The following is a 20,419-nucleotide window of genomic DNA, read 5'->3' on the forward strand; positions in this document are numbered from 1 at the left end:
TCAGAATGCTTATGGGGATCAGGAACACCAAGTAATTGCTCTAATTAATTATTAAGAATTAATTAATTACAATGTTAAACTTTGCTGCTTTAAATATACACTACAAACCACTGGATACCTGTGAACTAGTTAGTAAGAATGGGCAATTGTTTCAGTTAATGTGTAACTTGAAGCTTCCACAAGTGGTGCTGGAAAAGGGAGAAGGAGATATGATAGCTAATCATGATTGTTGATATGATTAGAAAGGGAAACAACTAAAAGACATCTAAGGGTCTGGGAATGGATTTACAGGAAAGATTTAGTTGAGGGAACTGGCAATTCCCACCTACCTGTCCAGTTCTAAAGAGCCCTGAGGAAAAGGAAGTGCTAATGCTTGCTCCTCACTGGTCAGGGAATTTGGTTTTGCTGTTGCTGTCACTGCTGCATTTGCCATCAGAGCTCTGCTTCTTTAACTTTTCATTCTGTACTGAACACTAGCATCTAAGATTTGAAACCAGGACTGCTGAACAGTCAGTCATTCAACTTTATAGACTAAGAAAAGACCAGACTTACTCTACCCAGCAGTTGGCCATTGTTAAACTATCCATCACTATTGTGTAAATCAATGTAATAAAACTCCCATTAAAACTCCAATGCCTATTCTTGGTTGTCAAAGTGACTACATCTAGAATGACAATCCAGCAATGGAGGGCACACCTTTACGATTTGGGTGGGGGATGGTTTTAAGTGGGTGGAATCCACTTCTAGTCTAGACCTTTGAGATAAGAAGACACAAGCCTTTGATGTAGATCCTGAGGTGGGAAGCCACCTTTTTAATCTGGGTCACACCTTCTGCTGGAAGCACATGTGAGGACATGGAAGAAGTAAACATTTGCTCTTTACATGCTTTCCCTTGCCTTGCTAGTATGTCTATTATAGTCCATTTCTTTGGGATTTCCAGAATATATTGAAGACTAGCTGAGACATCCAGCCTCATGGACTGAAAATTTTCTGGATTCAACTATCCATTCATAGCCAGCCATTGTTGAATTAGTTGAATCATAGCCTGCATGTTATTTTAATAAATACCACACACACACACACACACACACACACACACACACACACACACACACAGAGAGAGAGAGAGAGAGAGAGAGAGAGAGAGAGAGAGAGAGAGAGAGAGAGAGAGAGAGAAGTAAGTAGTTCTGGTACTCTAGAGAACCATGACTAATACAAAAATATATTTCCTGACTAATAATTTATCTAAAGATATATTCTAAGCAACATGTGGCTCTATCCAGGATACCTGAGATCTGTACGAAACACAAATTTGTGGATAGGATAGATAATTTGGATTGAGATTAACAGGTCTAACTGATTCCACAGTTGTGTTAACTGTATTATTTGAATATTTTCATTTAAAAAAATAAATCTTCAGGATAATAAAACCATAGAGGGTACACTTAAATATACATTGCTTGGAAAAATTTGGAGTATAATAAGATGAAAACAAATTATTTCATTTCCCTTGCTACAAAGACATATAATAGAATATCCTCCTCTATAATATCAGAATTCTCCTCTACTATTATCCCAATTCATGCTTCTATGATAGTGTCAACTAAGGTCCAGAGTCTTTTCCAATACTCTTATGAAATATAGCTTGCATTCCAAATTTTTCACATATAGAGCATGAAGATAGAACATCTATTTCTATTTCTATAGCCTCATTGATTTCTATTCCACAACCAAAATGGTGGATGCTGAGCACACCAAAAGAACAATATTTAAGACTCCAATCAAATAAGTGAATAATCTTGACTTAGTCTCCCCTCTACACTCTCTGTCTCCGTCTCTCTCTGTCTCTCTCTCTCTCTGTCTCTCTCTCTCTTTCTTTGTATGTGTGAGTATCTCTCTCTCACCCCTATGATAAAATACCCTGGCAAAAGGAAACTTAAAGAAAGAAGGGTTAATTTTGGATCACAGTTCAAGTTAATGTCTATCCTGGTACAGGAGCCAAGGTAACAGCAACTTGAAGCAGAAAGTCACATTACATCTTCAGTCAAGAAGAAGAGAATAATGTGCATGCTTGCGCTCTGGTCACTTTCTCCTCTTTATACAATTCAGTATCCTAACCCAAGGTCCTACTCACAGTGGGTTTGTCTTCCAACTTTAATTAACCCAATGAAGATTCCTGTTAGAGACATACTCAGAGGCCTGTCTCTCAGGTGATCCTAGATTTCATCATCTTGAAAATTAAGGTCGAATATCACAGACTGCCTCTTGGGTAAAGTTTTGCTGATAAAGTAGCTCAGTTTGAAACCAATTAAAGCTCTATTTGTACTACACAGACGAAATATTCTCACTCTACTAGAACAAAAATGGTATGCCACCTTCTACACAGAGTTTGACTCACTTTCTGTAGCTCTTCAGGAACTGCTACTTGAAGTGGAATAGATGTTTTCAACCACAGCCACCACCAATTGTGACTCAGCTCTGCAGGGCTGAAAAAAACAGACAGGATGCATGAAGCATGCAAAAAGGCAAGGCAGGTTTTCAGTATAAACCTAAGTTCTAGCCAGAAAATGGAGGAAGACTGTTATCGGGGGAAGCTGAAGAAGGCTGAGATCCAGAAGACTGGGCTTCAAACATGGAAACCATGAATACAGGCAAAAGACCATCAGTGAAAAATAAGGGTTCAATGTTTTAACAACAGAAAAATTACTAATTGGAGCCCCATCTGTTGGTGACTTGGGTCACACTGAGGCACAGGATACTGGAGCTTCAAGTCAAAATTAAAATCAAATGCTCAGATTATAAATATACCAGTGAAGAAGGACTCTACAAATCCAGGCACTTGTAATCCTAGCACTTAGAAGGTAGAAGTAGAAAAATAAGGAGTTCAAGGTCATTCTCAGCTACAAAGCAAGTTTGACTATGTATCAAAGAGGTTGGGGAAGAACTAAGCCACAGTACTGTTAATTCACTAAATAGGGCAATGCCTGACATGTAATGAATATTTAATCTATTTTTAATTCTGTTTAAGAATTAGTGAGTAGGGCTGGGGACATGAGCCAGCTGGTACAGGTGTTTGCTGCCAAGCCTGATGACCTGTGTTTGATTCCCCCGGACCCACAGAATAGGAGTGAATTGAATTATCTAAGTTGTCCTATGACCTCCACACACATATTGTGCTCTCTCTCTCTCTCTCTCTCTCTCTCTCTCTCTCTCTCTCTCTCACTTTGTGTGTGTCTCTCTTTCTCAGACGTACTTTCTCTCTTACACACACACACTCACACACACACAGACTCACATGCACACACAAACACACTCACATGCACACACAAACACACTCACATGCACACACAAACACACTCACATGCACACACGCTCGCACACATGCACACACACTAAATTAATTAATATAAAAGTGTTAAAATTTTTAAAGAGGACTGGAGAACTGCTCAGCACTTAAGAGCTCTTCTAGAGGGCCTGAGTTCAATTCCCAGGAACCACATGATGGCTCACAACCATCTCTAATGGGCTCTGATGCCCAGAATGCAGGTATACATGCAGATAGAGAACTCATATACATAAAATAAATAAAAATAAATATTTATTTTTTAAAAAATGTATGAATGTTGAATGATCAAGTAATCAGGGTGAAAGTAGATGATGATGCTAGAAAGTCAGTAGTGACATTAATGCAAAGCATATTGTAGAAACTAAAAGGAAAGAAATCAGCCAGGCATGAAAGCACACCTCTGTAATTCTAGCACTCCATACACTGAGGCAGGTATACCATAAACTCAAAGCTGTCCTGAGCTCCATGGCAAGATACTTTTTTTTCTTTCTCTTTTGGAATTCAGTTCTTTTTAGCAATTTGTTGCGTGAAATAAGACAAGCACAGAAAGACAAATGCTTTGAGATAACACTTATATGTGACCTGTAAAAGCAGCAAACTCAAAAAAAGCAAACAATACAATAGTGAGTGTCTAAGCTTGGGGGAAGTATAGAGCCAGCTGTGAAATAGGAAGATATCTATCAAATGGCACGAAATCTCAGTTACATGACAGGGATAAGTTCTGGAAATCTATTGCACATAGCGACTATAGTTAGGAATAACATAGTGCATGGTCTTACCTACCTGTGGTACCACCACTCAGGAAACTGGAGGAGGAGGGCCCATCTGAATGACATAGAGAGATCCAGTCAAAAAATTAAAGAAATGTAAACATGAAAAGTGCTTTGATCAGGACAACAAAATGCTAAGTTTGTAAGGTGATTGATATATGTTAAATTTTTTCATTTAATCATTTCAAAATATATGCTTCTTTCATTTTCTTGTGCTTTATACTATAAATATATGACTTTTTTGATTAAAGATTTCAAAAAAAGTACTTGTAATGAAATTCAAGTGTTAGACATTGAAGTTAGACACAAATTTTAAAGGCATGCAGTTTTAGTAAATGGGAAAAGGCCCTGTAAGCAAGATGGCAGCCATTCCCTAACATCAAGCAGATAGCAGCATAACTGAGGTTCTAGATAATAATTTGCAAATGAGGTGCAAATGTGTGATTCAGTGAATGTGTGAGTATAGGTTAAAGTAGATATTTAAATACATTTAGGTTTTTTTCTAAATTCACTAAGTATTTTTTCTTCTTTTTCATTATACCTTAATCAATATCCATTACAATGCTACATTTAATCACAGGTGCACTCAAGGACAAGGACTTCCATAGCCTCAGCTTGTTTTTGTCATAACTTACCTATTCCTGTGGTTCTTAACTAGAAGCAAGAAAAGAGGGATATTTACTTATATATTGAATTTATACTGATTCATAAGAAATGACCATACACTTAGCAGCTTAATACACTGATGTGTTAGTTTACAGCCTTGTAATTCAGATGTCTGCATACAGTCTGGCTGGACTTAAAGCTCAGTATCATACAGAAGTAAAAAGAGGCTCCATTCAGCAGCTGACTCAGATCCATATACTCCCAGCCAAACAGTGAGTGGAGCTTTGGGACTCTTATGGAAGAACAGGAGGGATTGTGGGGCCCCAAGGCAGATACGAACTCCACAGGAAGACCAACAGAGTCAACTGACCTGGACTCTTGCGGATCTCAGAGACTGAACAACAAATCAAAAAAAAAAAAAATACAGGGGCTGGACCTAGGCACATATGTAGCAAATGGGCAGATTGATCTTCATGTGAGTCTCAAACAACTTGAGTGGTGGCTATTCCAAAAGCTGTTGCCTGTTTGTGGGATGTATTCTTCTAGCTGGGATGCCTTTTCTGGCCTCAGTGTGAGAGAATGCATCTAACCTTACAGACAACTTGATGTGCTAGGGTAAGGGGGATACCCAAAGGGCCCCTACCCTCTCAGAGAAGGGGAGGTTGGCAGGGGTGACCAGGAGGGGGACAGTGAGCAGGATGCAAAGTCAATAAGTAAAAAAAAATAGTCTAAACACTTAAATTTCTTAGTAAATAACAATAATGAATAATATACCTACTTCAAAGAAAACCAAAGTGAAGTAAAGCTGCATTCTTATCTGCAGCTTGGGATCCTCTTTCAAGTCCATTAAAGTGGTTGGCAGAATTCACCACAGGACCACATATTGCTGCCTGCATTTACAGGCTGGTAATTGACAGGAAACTTCTGTCAGTTACTACAGAATGCTCTTAATCCACATTCTGTGGTTCTCAGAGGCAGTTCCCAACAGAGATGTTTGCTTCCTTCCAGGAAAGACAGGGCTCCTTTCCCTGAGTTGCTCTTCTCAACTAGCTAGGGAAAACTACATTCAAAGAGTTCCTAAAATTAGGTCAGATCCATCTCTATAATCTCATAATTGTATAGTCAACTGATTTGGGACTTTAATTACAACTACATTTATATTGAGTGTCAGACTGAATAACTCAGAGAAGGTACATGTACCAGGATCTGGGAATGTTGGGCCCATCTTAGAATCCAACTTAATTTATCCTCAACGGAAATATATTAATTTATAGGAAACATGCCATCAAATGAAAATATATAAGAAATATTAACTGCAGTCTATACTTCCCTAGCCCTAGATGGTCCTGAAGAACCCAGAAAGCAACTGACATAGTCTGTTCTTCCAGACCTTGACCAGCTTCCTTGGGTCCCTAAGAATGACATTGCAATATCAGCAGGAAGCAGCCAGAGAGAATGACAGTCACTGACCCAACACCCAGTGACCCAGTTATAAAACAAAAAGGTAGGAATGAAGGATCTTTACAGGCCAGAACACAGCAAACAAGGCATGAGCAGGTTTGCACTTTAACCTCCTCTCTCCCATGCTTTAAAAAAATCATTAAATTATATACATAAAGCTTTCCCCCAAAGTTTTTACCCATATTTGGCCACTTGAGACAAAACATCAAGGTCCAACAATCAAAATTCATTATTTGGCTAACATATTCAGTCAAGATTTACCAACTCACCCTAGCACAGACATTCCTCCTTTTCTTCTTAAAATCCCATTCTGAAGAAAAACAAGCAAAACAAAACAAAACGAAAACAAAAACCAAAACAACAAAGAACAAAAATCAAACATGCTGCTGCTTGCAGCTTGCTGCCGGCTTTTGCCCAATTCATATTCACCCCCAACCACCTCACCTACCCCCAGTTGATACTTCTGGGTTATAAACCTCCTTTATGCTGAGAACTTGGTGTCTGTACCAACTGCAAGGGGGCCACCCCTCCCTTGCATTAACTTCCTGCTCTAATTTTTACTTGTTATATTATTTTAGACAGTTGCTTCATCAACATGTTCATTTGCTACAAGCTAGTGAAGCTACAACAAACTTCAAAAGGACACCAGAGGCATAGGACAACACAGAACAGCTGAGTTTTCACACTGAGAAAGTGAAAGTGCGACCCTTCCTAAACAAAAGTTAAGAGTTTAAGCTCTGAATTTAGATAGACCTGGTATCATATCCTGACACTAAATAAATGCTATCTGTGAAGGTTTTATTGAGTTATATAATTCTTCTAAATGCTAGTGTTTCTACAAGAAAAATGAGGGCAATATGAGGCTCTTCCTCATATAGTTATAAATTAAGCAAAATCATATACACAAAGTATTTAATATGGTATCTGGCATCTAGTAAACACTAATGATAATCATTACTTTACTGTTAAGTAAAAAAAAACTATGTGAAAAAGTATAAAGAGTTACTTCAATAAACATTATTGCTAGGAACATAGAAACCACTAAACCACAAATCTACGTATGCTGAACACTGATATATTAGCATCTACATGTAGTGCTGTATTCATTTTGCAGATGAAATTTTCACTTAACTCTGTCTTTAAACACTGTAAACATGCAAGTTGTATTTCTAAGATAAAACATAAAGAGAATTTGTAAGTATTGTTATGTTTGAAAAGTGTCCCCCTATAAAAATGAGACGAGCCTCCTTCTCTTTCCTCTTTCCCTCCTTTTGGTTATAGGATATTGAAGTACAAAGTCTCTTGTCTAATATGAACCCCAATGTTGAACTTGCAGCCTCTAGAATGGTATGAAATAAACTACTATTCTATAAATTACCCATCTCAAGTATCCCACCATGGCAGCACAGAAGAGACTAAAACAGCATCTTTAAACAGATGAAAAGTTTTGTCAAGACTTAGTAACTGTGATGGGTTGTATATACTTGATCCAGGGAATGGTACTATTAGAAGGTGTGGCCTTCATAAAGTCGTTGTTTTTGATAGCTGAGTAATATTCCATTGTGTAGATGTACCACATTTTCTGTATCCATTCCTCTGTTGACTTTATGAAATTCGTAGGCAAATGGCTGGAACTGGAAAATATCATCCTGAGTGAGCTAACCCAAACACAGAAAGACATACATGGTATGCACTCACTGATAAGTGGCTATTAGCCCAAATGCTTGAATTACCCTAAATGCCTAGAACAAATGAAACTCAAGACAGATGATCAAAATGTGAATGGTTCACTCCTTCTTTAAAAGGGGAACAAGAATACCCTTGGCAGGGAAGAGAGAGGCAAAGATTAAAACAGAGACTGAAGGAACACCCATTCAGAGTCTGCCCCACATGTGGCCCATGCATATACAGCCATCCAACTAGACAAGATGGATGAAGCAAAGAAGTGCAGACCGACAGGAGCCGGATGTAGATCGCTCCTGAGAGACACAGCCAGAATACAGCAAATACAGAGGCGAATACCAGCAGCAAACCACTGAACTGAGAATAGGACCCCCGTTGAAGGAATCAGAGAAAGAACTGGAAGAGCTTGAAGGGGCTCGAGACCCCAAAAGTACAACAATGCCAAGCAACCAGAGCTTCCAGGGACTAAGCCACTACCTAAAGACTATACATGGACTGACCCTGGACTCTGACCCCATAGGTAGCAATGAATATCCTAGTAAGAGCACCAGTGGAAGGGGAAGCCCTGGGTCCTGCTAAGACTGAACCCCCAGTGAACTAGACTGTTGGGGGGAGGGCGGCAATGGGGGGAGGGTGGGGAGGGGATCACCGATAAGAAAGGGGAGGGGGGAGGGGGATGTTTGCCCGGAAACTGGGAAAGGGAATAACACTAGAAATGTATATAAGAAATACTCAAGTTAATAATAAAAAAAATAAAATAAAATAAAATTAAAAAAAAAAGAAGGTGTGGCCTTGTTGGAGTAGGTGTGGCCTGTCACTTTGGGTGTGGACTTTAAGATCATCTTCCTAGCTGCCTGGAAGCCAGTCTTCTACTAGTGGCCTTAAGATAAAGATGGAGAACTCTCAGCTCTGCCTGCACCATGCCTTCCTGGATGCTTCCATGTTCTTGCCTTTGTGATAATGGACTGAACCTCTGAACCTGTGAGGCAGCCCCAATTAAATGCTGTGCTTATAAGAGTTGCCTTGGTCATGGTGTCTGTTCAAAGCAGTAAAACCCTAAGACAGTAACTATAATTCTAAAATGATTGAAGTTATAGAAATATAGTTTCAGTTTAAATAATATGAAGAAATTTGTTAATGTTTGAGATTATCACAAAACAAGTATAAAAGAAAACAAAAATGTGACCGGAAAAATAAAAGTTCTATGTCCTTGAAAGACTGTGCATCAGAGAACTTTATAGAAGGAATGTTTTCATCAGATATGAGACTTGGATGGTGACTTTTAAAAGTTCTTCTTTATTCTAAATACAATCACACTGGAAATTAAATTTCAACATCCAAGTTGTGAGATGAAATAATCTATAGAATCATAAAATTCTATTTATCCCTGTTGCTTGGATACATATGTTCAAGACTCCTGATTGATATTTCTACATAAATGCTTGCCAATAGGTAAAGTTCAACAATAAATAGATGGATATATAACCTCCCCCCACATACACACACATACACATTGTTGAAAATTGCAAAGGAATTCTTCAATTTGTGACTAGAGGCTGAGTGTGGTGGTGCACACTTTTGATCCCAGTACTAGGGGTGCAGAGGCAGGCAGGTCTTTGTGATTTCAAGGCCAGCTTGTCTACATACTGTGTTCCAAGGCAGCCAGAGTAACTCAGTGAGACCTCAGTTAGGAGCTGCCTGAGATGGAAGCTAAACTCAGATGCTCTGAAAGAGTATCTGTTTTAGAGTATATGTTTTAACAAGTAAACCATCTGCCAAGTCTCAGTCTGTCTCAGTCTCTCTGAGCCTCTGCAACTCCTCATCCAACTTCTTCTATCTTGAGACAAGGTTTCTCTATTTAACCCAAGTTGGTCTTTCTCAAACTCATTAGCTAGCCCAAGATGGCCTGAACCTTTTAGCAATCTCCCTGCTTCAGCTTCCAAATGTTTGGATTATTGGCATACAGTCACATATTTTGATTTGAGTGATTTTTTTTTTTCCGGAGCTGGGGACCGAACCCAGGGCCTTGCGCTTTCTAGGCAAGCGCTCTACCACTGAGCTAAATCCCCAACCCCTTGAGTGATTTTTTTTAAACATAAAGTTCATGTGCCTTTGTTTACTTCTCTTTATATAAGGCCATATATACTGCTTATTGTTTTGAAAACCAATGTTATGTTTAGATCACATTATTAGAAGCATATTTCTAACATTATGTCTTATTCCTAGACATTTAACATTAGTCTGCCATTTAGTAGCTGCTTTGAAATTACCATTGCTTATTCTCTTACATGTCTATTGAAGTGTAAATAGTATGACAGTTTCAACAGTATAATACCTTCATTCCAAATATATTTTTCTTTTGTTTTGTGAGTATTCTTTCCAAGTTTAGTTTCTCAATGAAATTTATTTTAAAAAAATCCTATGACCTAAATTATGGACTCAATAAATAGATGGATATATAACCTAAATTATGCAAAACACTGAAAAGAAATTAAGCCTTAATTTTGTATGTAAGTCTATCTAGCATATGATAACTTACATGTTTTGTTTTAATACAGTCCTTTTATTTATAAAGTAATACAGTTATTGTAGAATATTTAACAAGTTGCCATATATATACTTATATATATATATACATACATATATATACATGTGTATATATATATATATACATATACACATGGAAAGAAAATACAATACACATAGCACCTTATTGTGAAATGAAGGGAGTATCAGAAAGGTTACAGTTTGTGAATATACACAAATATATATATGTATATATATATTTGAAAATAGGAGAAAGGGAAGTTATATCTTCTACTCTTCTTGTTTCTTCCCTTTAAAACAATTTATTTATTCATTGTGCATTGGTATTTTGCTTGAATGTATGTCTGTGTGAGGGTGTCAGATTCCTGGAACTGGAGTTATAAACAGTTGTGAGATGCTGGAAGAGTACTCAGTGCTCTTACCCACTGAGCCATCTCTCCAGTCCCTTTCTGTTATTATTTTAATCAGCAATTTAAAAATATAACCATGGGTTCTTTCTAAATACTCTATCATAATTTTCTCTATGTGGCTAAACAAATAGGTATACAAGTAAGGGATTTCACACAAATGAAATTATGACATGTATTATTCTGTATCATCTGTTTTCATTTAACATATTATAAGCTCTTCTTGGGCAAATAAATGTAGGGATTTGTGCCTTACGAACTTAAGATAAACAATTCTTCCTGTCTGCCTATATCCTTTGCTTAACAAAATTATACTATATAGTCCATATAATCTAAGTTAATGAGATAAACATGCAAGTTTTTCTCCACCGGGCACATGGCAGAAATCCAATCTGTTAACCTAGGCCTGAAAAATTACAGTTCTCCCATGACCTTACAGACCTCCTCAGCACAGGCACAAGGCAATATGTTCAATCCCCAATACCACAAAAGGAAAAAGATTTAGAGTTAAGATGTTATGAAGTTTCTTGCAGCCATTTTCATTATCTATAAGATGAAAACCATTACCAATAAAAAAAAGCGAGGCCAACGTATACACACACACACACACACACACACACACACACACACACACACACACACACACACGCACACACACACACACACACATACATATAGCCTTGAGTGCACCATATGAACTAAATAAAAATGGAAGTACAATTTTACCCATGGAAAGAAAATACAATACACATAGCACCTTATTGTGAAATAAAGGGAGTATCAGAAAGGTTACAGTTTGTGAATTATTTTGAAATAGTGTGAAAACCCCTCCTGAAAGCAAACTAGGAGATGTGAACACAGGGGATTTTAAACACAATGGATTTTGTTAGGTAGTAGATTTCTGAGATATGGGTGTGTACATTTTGTATAGTCCTATGTTACTTGATTCAGTTTAAATGTGGATTTTTGCTTTTACCTAGTTTGGGGGCAATGAAATAAATGCATATGTAAATGTGAAATTCTTCTCATGTTGTATTTTTAATGTATTTATCATGATAGAGTAAACATCTTCTAACAAATTCATTCTTTTAAAGATAATTATTTTGCCTTCTTTCAGAGTCCTGAACAAGAGTGCATTGCTACATAATATTCTACTATAAAATAACATGTTTGAATTGCAGTCTGGTTCTCCTATGTCAATACATTTTAGACTTTTTATTTCAGTTCTGCTTAGCTTAAGGTTTGAAAATTCATTCTGATGTTAACATAAAGTATAATTTTAAAGGTACACTGATGGGCTGAAAAAAACATATAAAGATTTCAAGGCCAAATAGCAACAATTTATTTAATTACGGTTTTAACACAATTGATCTTTCCAACAGATAATTCAGGGCCAATGATTAGCAAATGTTATCTTGTCCCTGACAAGTACTCAACAATTTCAGAACATGTTCTTAATGGATTCTGATATTTCAAAGCACACAAAAATATCTCATAAATGGCAATATCAAATCTTTTAATGTCTATAATGTATCTCCACCAACCTCATCCTCTATGAGTTATTTATCCTGAGTTATCACTGTCTTGCTTACAAGAAAAGGTTACATGGATTATAAGCTGCTTGGATTTTCTGATTGACTACTGCCTACTAGTTGTAGGGATACTGACAGTTTATATGATTCTTGTTAAGAGGAGAGAGAAAACACCCACACCAAGCTGCTCCATATGGTAATGTTGACTTCTTCCCTTTAGAATAGAATTATTCATATATGGAGAAGTAAAATAGCCAAGCAAGAAGAGTTTCCTTAAACCTAACCTTAGCTTTAGGTCTGTGTAGTTCTCCAGACATTGGGAATGAGCCAAGTGGAAAAATATTTTATCGTAATTTCCATTTATGCATAAGATTTTGTGAGGTATTATGATTTTTGTGGAAGGAATTCAAATAATCAATTGAAGAGTACTTTCATTTATGAGGTGGCCTATAAATTTCTATTGTATAGACCAGAGTACAAAAACATTTTTGTAATGACTCTGATAGTAAATATTCACACTTTACAAGCTGCACAATCAACATTTCAAGTGCTAAACTCTGCCAGGAAAACAGTGAGCACATAACATATAAATAGGACTAGCTATATCAAATTAAATTTTATTTTCAAAAGCAGCAAGGACTAGTTTGTTCATCACTATATAGGAAGACAATAGTTTTGTCTTTTTCTTATGCTTGTTTTTGTTTGTTTTACAGCACTTCAGGGCTGTCCATGAAGGGGTCAGAGAAGGTCAATAAAACAGGGACCTCAATCATCCCTGTTTCAAACAGAGCACTTAAAAATGTATATATGGATTTTCCTGTGAAATTAGATTTGATTAATGGGCTCATTTATAAAAACCATTGCTTTGAACTTAACTTAATGCTTCAAAACTCAGAAACAGATATTCAGGCAAAATAAACACATCTTTAACATTTTCAAAAATGATGAAAGTTAAGGTACATTTTATTGCTCCCAGCAATTAACTTCCATGCAGTTATAAAAGCACTTGAATAGACAACTATAACAGCTCTAAGATGTTATTGGCTTATCATTCTTGCTACCCATTTTGACCTTTTCTCAACTGAGTAATTAATGTTTAACTTACCTTAAACACTCCATAGAGAATTGGCATAGAGTGTTCAAATAAAACATCAAACCAGGACTGCAACACTAGACCATGAGCTTGTGTAAGATCGTAACTAAGTTGTTTCCTTCATATTCAAATTGTCTTCAGCATTTTGGAATATTCCATGACACCAAATAAGACATGTTTACTGAATTGCTACATACTCCACACATAGTAACACTGCATCAAAATATTTTTCTTCAAATATTCAAACAGGTGATACCTCTACAATAAACCAAAATATTTTAAGAAATGTGTAGGTTTGCTGACAAGTAATTAGGAAGAAAATAAATTTATATGGTTATATGCTTTCATATAACAATATTTTTCAATAATTTTTCCATAACTCAAAACAAAAAGTCTGTCTTTTATAGTGAACAAAAAATTGTAATTTGAGATGAACCTTTGTTTGTTTGTTTGTTTGTTTGTTTGTTTGTTTCTGAGACAGATTCTTAAGTAACATCATTATACAGCATAAGATGACTTTGGCATACTGATCTTCCTGTCTCCATCTCTCAAATGCTAGTATTGCTGATATGCACCATTGCACACAGTATAATTAACTTGCTTTTTAATTGTCAAATAATTTTTTATATTTGGGGGAGCACAGTGTGATGTGTTAATCACTGTAAACACTGGAGAAAATTCAATAAAGCTGTTATCATCTTACCAGTTTATTTTGTAGTAAGGATCATAAGTCCATTCTTTAAAATAAGACATTTAAAACACTTGAAATCTAATAGAAATTGTTGACAAAAGTTATACTTTCAAAAGAATCTATAACTCCTTTGCCTGCACTATGGACATTTCTAAAGTTTTTGAAACCCAGATATTTTCCTGTTAATTAAACGTCTGGATTTCAAACCTTCATCTAAAAAAAATTCATATGTCCCAAGTGGTCATCCCTAAAAAGATATATGAGCAACAGAAACTGGTATCGGTAGGTTATATTTATATATTTACTCATATAAATATGACATTAATAATTAAAAGAATTGGGGAGGCAATGGCATTGGAGGGATTGGAGGGAGGGGGAAATGATATAAACACAGTACACAGTTTTTTTCTAAGGAACTTATTTGCCAATCAAATTGTCAATCCTAGTCTTATTTGGCAGTCGTTATCTGAACAGAATGAGGTTATACACTAGTTTGTTTATTTATATGAACTATCATATCTTCTACTGCAAAATACTAGCAGAATTGATTATGTTGTGTTTTCCCTAACCCCTCTAAGGATGTTTCAGAACGGAGTTTATAGCATTTAAATTTATAGAAGTCCACCAGAGCACACTAGATCTTGTCTGGTGTTGCACTGCTCCATCATATCTTTAGAACCCTGTTTCTAATTTCTATGAGGCTATGTCCCTGATCCCAATCCAAGCTTTTCTGCTGCCGTTTTGATTAAAGCTGCATGAACTACTCCAAGAGCCTTTCATGACATCAGTGGAAGAAATAACTGTGCCTCATGAAAACACTGAAAGTCAATATTATCACTTTAATGGGCAAAAATGACCATTTGTTTCTGAAAGAGCATCTGTCTTTCAAAATATATCTTTCTATTTTAGTCACAGGACACTGAGCAGTTGAAGATCTTAGTCTTGTAATGGTATCCTCTTTTCTGTCTTATGTTTGTAGATCAATCACATCTTTGTGTGTGTGTGTGTGTGTGTGTGTGTGTGTGTGTGTGTGTGTGTGTCGGTCTGTCTGTCTGTCTGTCTTTTGGGTGACACACATTTTGGGCAGTATACACTTTCTCTCACATCATTGGGCAACGAGGACAGATCAGTGTTGAGAAAAAGTTGGAGTTCTATTGCTGGCTCAGCTCCAGCAATAAATCCACCATTACTCTTTGGAAATGGGACACACCCCAGCTATTTCTTTCTTATGGACTTTGCCCCTTTGTTATCTGGATCTCAATTAGGGATCTCATAGTAAGTGAATAAGACAGGTCTATTCCTATAGACTAGAGATGGTAGAAGTGCCAAAACCCTAAGGCAAGATATTTCAGACTTGGCTAAACGACTAAGTAATATACAATCCTAAATGCTCACACGGCTCTCTCATGATAGACGGAAGAGATTCAAAAATCATCCCTCTCAAAATGCTTCTTTCGAACTGCAGTTAGCAGAATTAGTAAATAAAACACTAAGGGAAACTCCACCGAAGTCGGGCGTGTCTCAGACTTTTGGCACCCAGCTGCTCCTGCGCAGGTCCTAGACTCCTCCCCTCCGCAGGCTAGACACCTCCCTTATTCCCACTACTTCCGGCCTCTACCAAACGCCCTCAACACGCTTGCGCCATTTTGACAGGCTTCTCCCGCATTAGTAATCAGAAGATTGTCTCTCTGGGACCGCCCCCCGCCACCTCTCCGCCCCGCCCACGCTTTACCGGCCGGACGCGAAATCTCGCGAGGTTAGGTGCGCGTCGGTATTTTGCGGGCTAGTAGCTTTCCCTGCAACTGTAATTGCCGCTGCGGGAGAAATTGGAGCTGCTGTCGCTGGCACGCCCGCTGCCTGCTCTCCGGGACTGAGAAGAGCCACAGCTTCTTCTCTAGCGCTCTCCATACACCTAGCACCCGGGTCGCCGGCAACAATCCCAGACCCACTGCAGCCACCTCGGGCAGTCGCTTTGCAGGTCATACCCTTAGCCCAGCAACTGAGGGTGGTCCCCTGTCCCTAACCGACTTCTCACTCCACGTCATCTGTGCCCTCTTCAGAGTCGCCTGGGACCCACCTCTCTACACTCTTAACTGACGAGGAGGAGACGCTCGGAATCACCCTTTCTCTAGGCGGAGCCGGCCCCCTCACCCGCGGGTGTGTCCTATAAATGGCGTCGGAAAGCGACACTGAGGAATTCTATGATGCCCCTGAAGATGTGCACCTGGGGGGCAGCTATCCTGTGGGGTAAGTAACAGAAGCCCGGGCCCAGAGCTCAGACATCCTAGTCTCTTGCTTTTCCCGCACCTCCCTATACTCCTTTCCTAAATCCCGCTGTTCCGTCACCGCTGTTCCTTAGTCTCACTTGGACACCTCAGAACACAGACCTGGGACTTCTTAGGGCAGGATGAGTTGGAAGAGGGAGAGGGACTCCTCCTCCACCCTTTTCCATAGTGAACAGCTCGGTGCCTGTTTCGGAACCCCTTTCTTGTCTTAGCCAGCCATTGAGTGGATGGCATTCGTGCCTCAGAGGCAGCGATTTGTATTTGCGGGGTTCAAAGCTTACCTTTCCAACATCTGTTTTGGCCCTCGGGGACCAAAAGGAGCAGTAGCAGGAGAAATTGAACTTCCTGGCTCTTTAAAAGCAAAACAAAACAAAAAAAACCAAAAACCAAAACCAAAAACAAAAAACCAAAAAAAAAAAAAAAAACCCCTCTAGCTTACCTATTCATTTCCGAAGTGGCTGTAACTCGACCCTATTTGCCATTCACCTTTTCTTTTGCATAAAAAGAGAAGCGGGGAGAAGGCAGATAGATATTTATTTAAGGAGGTCCTCCAGCCAGCGCATGTGTTCAACATCAGCTGTGTTTTACTGAAATAGCACTTTACTGTGTGCCAGAGGAAATTGTAGACAAGATCCTTAGCATTAGGGAGAATGATGTGGTCTGAAAGGGCAGCCGGACATAAATGTACACAGCCGAGTACAGAGCTACAAACAAGTGCTGAGTAATATGGTCCTTGGAAGGAGTGCCCAGCTTGGTCCCCTTTCTCTCATTTTGCAAGATGTTTTACTGGTGATTAATATGGTTAGCTCTGAGTAGGAAGTTCACTCTTAGGAAAGCTTCTCTGACCAGGATTTGGACTTAACTTATTTTATTCCCCTCCACATTTCAGAGTTAAAATACAGTTTCAAATTATTTCCCAAACTCATCTCCTGACATGTCTAACTAGAAGCACTGAAATGTATTCTCCAAATATAAGATCTTGAAAATTAATTGGTAAAATGTGTATGTTCATGTATGGTTCTTAGAGCTGAACTCTTAGTTTTTAGAGTTACCTTGTGGAGGAAATACTCTGACAGAAATAAAGTGACAACTACCTTTTAGAAGGGCTTTCAAAAATCTGCTCTATATTATATACACTATATTCCCCAAAGTTACAGCAACAAGATCTGAAAGAAACATATGTTGGTAGATTACTAATGTATGTGTTTCCAGCAAGCTGTCTGTCACTATTGTGAGATGTGGGTTCAATAGTGATCTGTCTTGAGATAGCACTGAATCGCCTTGAAGTTCAGTATTTGATCCAGGTTCAGAACTTAGATTTTCAAATATAATGGATTCTTCTGAAATAAATGGATTCTGTGTGGCTATTCCTTCAAAGTAAGAAACTGTCAGCTCTGGTTAATTGAGAATAAAACACTTAGTAAGCGTTTATGGGTTGTTTTTTTCTTTTTTCTTTTCTTTTCTTTTTCTTTTTTTAAGTCGGGAAGGAGAAATTATCAGCTTTCACTATTGTTAGCAACTCAGTAACAGTTATTTCAGAACCTCTGTAAATTGCTAGTTCAGGACCTGACATAGAACATGTATTCCAGTGTGAATTCTTCTCTTTTCTTTTTGGCATTGGATCTGTTAATTTTATAGAGTGCTTACTGCAGGAGGAAGTATACAGAACTTATTTGAATCCAATGAGTCATTATGAGAGAATTGATAGGCACTTATTTCCCCCGGGATGATAGAGTTTCTCAAGAACTTTATAGTAGGTGAAAAGTTTGTTTCTCTTTAAAGTCCTGTGAGTGTCACCTTCCTAAATTTAACTCTAGTTTACCCCCAAATTGAGTATGTTGAGAGTTCTATGGATAAAGTGACAAGATTTGTTTGGATTATATGTCCTCCCTCCTAGTGTATTAGTGAGAGACTTGGAAGAAAATACACTTTACCTGGAGAATTGGACCTGAGGAACGTTAGTAATATTGGGAAGGCAGAAAAGGGATGGCTTTGTTTATATTTTCCTCTATCCCTTGTGGCATATTTGTAAGGTACTGTGAGCAGACTTAGCTTGGCAGCTAACAGCTTAAAAAACCCAGTGACAAATTGTGATTTCGGAAAACAGGTGGCATCACTAGCTGGTTGAGCATAAGAAATGTCTTCTGTTCCTTGCTATGAACCAAAGTGGCTCTATTTAAGCTCTAAGAGGCTAATTGAGTGAATTTGACCACTTGAAAAAATGCTTCTTCATGTTTGTGTGTTTGGGAATACATAGAGCATTTCACCAAATTCTACTAAATTGAGGACGCACTTGAGAGACTCCTTATATTTTGTTAATTTTGTTAATCAGCAGATTCCAAATACATAGTTTGTTCCCTAATATTGATTTATTGCATGTTTTTTATTTATTAATCTATATTTTGAAAGCTAATTTAATAAGCAGCCCATTTATTAGAGTTTGAGTCCAGGGCAGTTATGTTTCCACCATGGCAGACCATCTCTTACCCAGTTTGTAATGTGTACATTTGTGATGATACCTTTTGATTAGTACTTGGTGCATTTTGACATATATGATCTTAGAGAAATTAAATATATTGTTAAAGGAGAAACAACTTGTAAGCAACAGAGCTAGCATTTGAAACCAGCTCACCAAACACTAGTGTAGTGTTTATTCTAATATATCATAATTGCTATACACTGTATAAAGCGATCTTCCCCTAGTAGATCCCTGAGTAAAGTCCTTTTGTACAAACCTTCTAAATTGAACTGATACATCTGTTTACAACCAGCAGCCCAAACCTTTCAGTTCTCTTGGCTACGAATTCCAAATTTCTCTTTCAAGAATTTATATTTTCATTTTGTTATGTAGAACTTTTATAATATAATTTTTATACCTAGAAATGGCAATTTGTTGAACTCTTTCCCAAAACATTATGAAAACTAGAGTACATAGTGAGAAAGTAGCTTATCCATGATGCCATACTGAATTAATTACAGAACTCTATACTAGATCACTTTCATAATAGGGCATTCTTTCTGCTCTGCTGCTTAATACAGCAGGAAAGGCAGGAGGAACTGTGGTGTAGCAGAAAAGAGTGGAACACTGTGAGTCATCTCATTTCCTCAACTTTAACTTTAAATTGAAATTACATTTTTGAGAACCCTTTAAAATTTGAATGTCTGTCATATTGAGATTTAGTAGTATATGGTTTGTTTTATTGACAAATTTTTGTTCTTGGAGAAATCTATAGGCATTCGTGCGTGTGTGTGTGTGTGTGTGTGTGTGTGTGTGTGTGTTGGTGTGTGTGTGTGTGTTGGTGTGTTCCTATGTTGTTTGTTTTTATTGTACTGACAACTTAATCTCAGATATACTCTAACACTGAGCAGTGTTCCCGGCCTATGTTTTGTTTGATTTTTATTTTAATGTGTATTTGTTAAGTTGCCCGGGCTGGCCTGGACTTTTTGTAGCACAGGTAGGCCTTGAACATTGTGGCCTATCTCAGCTTCCTGAGTAGCTGGTCTTACTAGCCTGCTCCACCAGGCCTGGCTTACATGTTTTTATAATCTTTTATTTTAACAAACATTGATGGCTTTGGCACATGCATGGTTCAGAATCTACAGATTTGAAATTATTTACTGCTTAAATTATATATGAGTTGGATACCTTTCTCAACTGTGAATTATACCTATCTATTCTCAAGGGCTGCATCTGAGAACATTTTTATAAAAATAAATGTAATGTTTTCAACTTTTTTAGTGACAACCAAAATCCTAGACTTCCTAGGTCTCGGGGCGTTAGGATAAAATAATGCATTTTTTAGAATAGGAGTTAATTATACATATTTTGGCTTAGCCTGCCAATTTGGTTGAAAGTGAAACCTAGACTTAGAGAAGGAAGTGGCACATTACTTAGTAGTTGAAGCTAAAATGCAGGTCTTTTCGATCCCTTATCTATGTGATGCTGCCACATTTGAATGGACAGAGAATTATAGCAAGTAGCTATGCTACAGGGTTTT

At 37.6% G+C, this 20,419-nt stretch overlaps 2 protein-coding genes across 14 annotated transcripts in view; one reads left to right on the plus strand and one right to left on the minus strand.

Moving 5' to 3' along the window:
• LOC120099301 (uncharacterized) overlaps positions 1–16,234 on the minus strand; it is a 53,591-nt gene extending 37,357 nt beyond the window's left edge. For 4 of the 10 annotated variants that reach the window (XM_087601176.1, XM_087601174.1, XM_087601169.1 and 1 more), the window contains exons 1-3: positions 15,869–16,234; positions 4,130–4,171; positions 2,399–2,486 (exon numbers count right to left, since the gene is read on the minus strand). In XM_087601176.1, the coding sequence (XP_087457302.1) occupies positions 2,399–2,486; positions 4,130–4,171; positions 15,869–16,119 (381 nt within the window). In that variant the 5' untranslated portion in view covers positions 16,120–16,234. Of the gene's footprint in view, positions 1–2,398; positions 2,487–4,129; positions 4,172–4,751; positions 4,771–6,452; positions 6,723–15,868 lie in introns of those variants that run through there. The other 6 variants (XM_087601178.1, XM_087601172.1, XM_087601175.1 and 3 more) reach the window with 4 other exon arrangements.
• Wdr44 (WD repeat domain 44) overlaps positions 15,907–20,419 on the plus strand; it is a 105,723-nt gene continuing 101,210 nt past the window's right edge. For 2 of the 4 annotated variants that reach the window (XM_087599035.1, XM_087599037.1), the window contains exons 1-2: positions 15,907–16,114; positions 16,197–16,383. In XM_087599035.1, coding sequence (XP_087455161.1) covers positions 16,307–16,383 — 77 coding nt within the window. In that variant the 5' untranslated portion in view covers positions 15,907–16,114; positions 16,197–16,306. 4 annotated transcript variants of the gene reach the window in all.

Source organism: Rattus norvegicus, chromosome X (assembly GCF_021556685.1).
Source record: "Rattus norvegicus strain SHRSP/BbbUtx chromosome X, alternate assembly SHRSP_T2T, whole genome shotgun sequence".
Classification (NCBI taxonomy): Eukaryota; Metazoa; Chordata; class Mammalia; order Rodentia; family Muridae; genus Rattus; species Rattus norvegicus.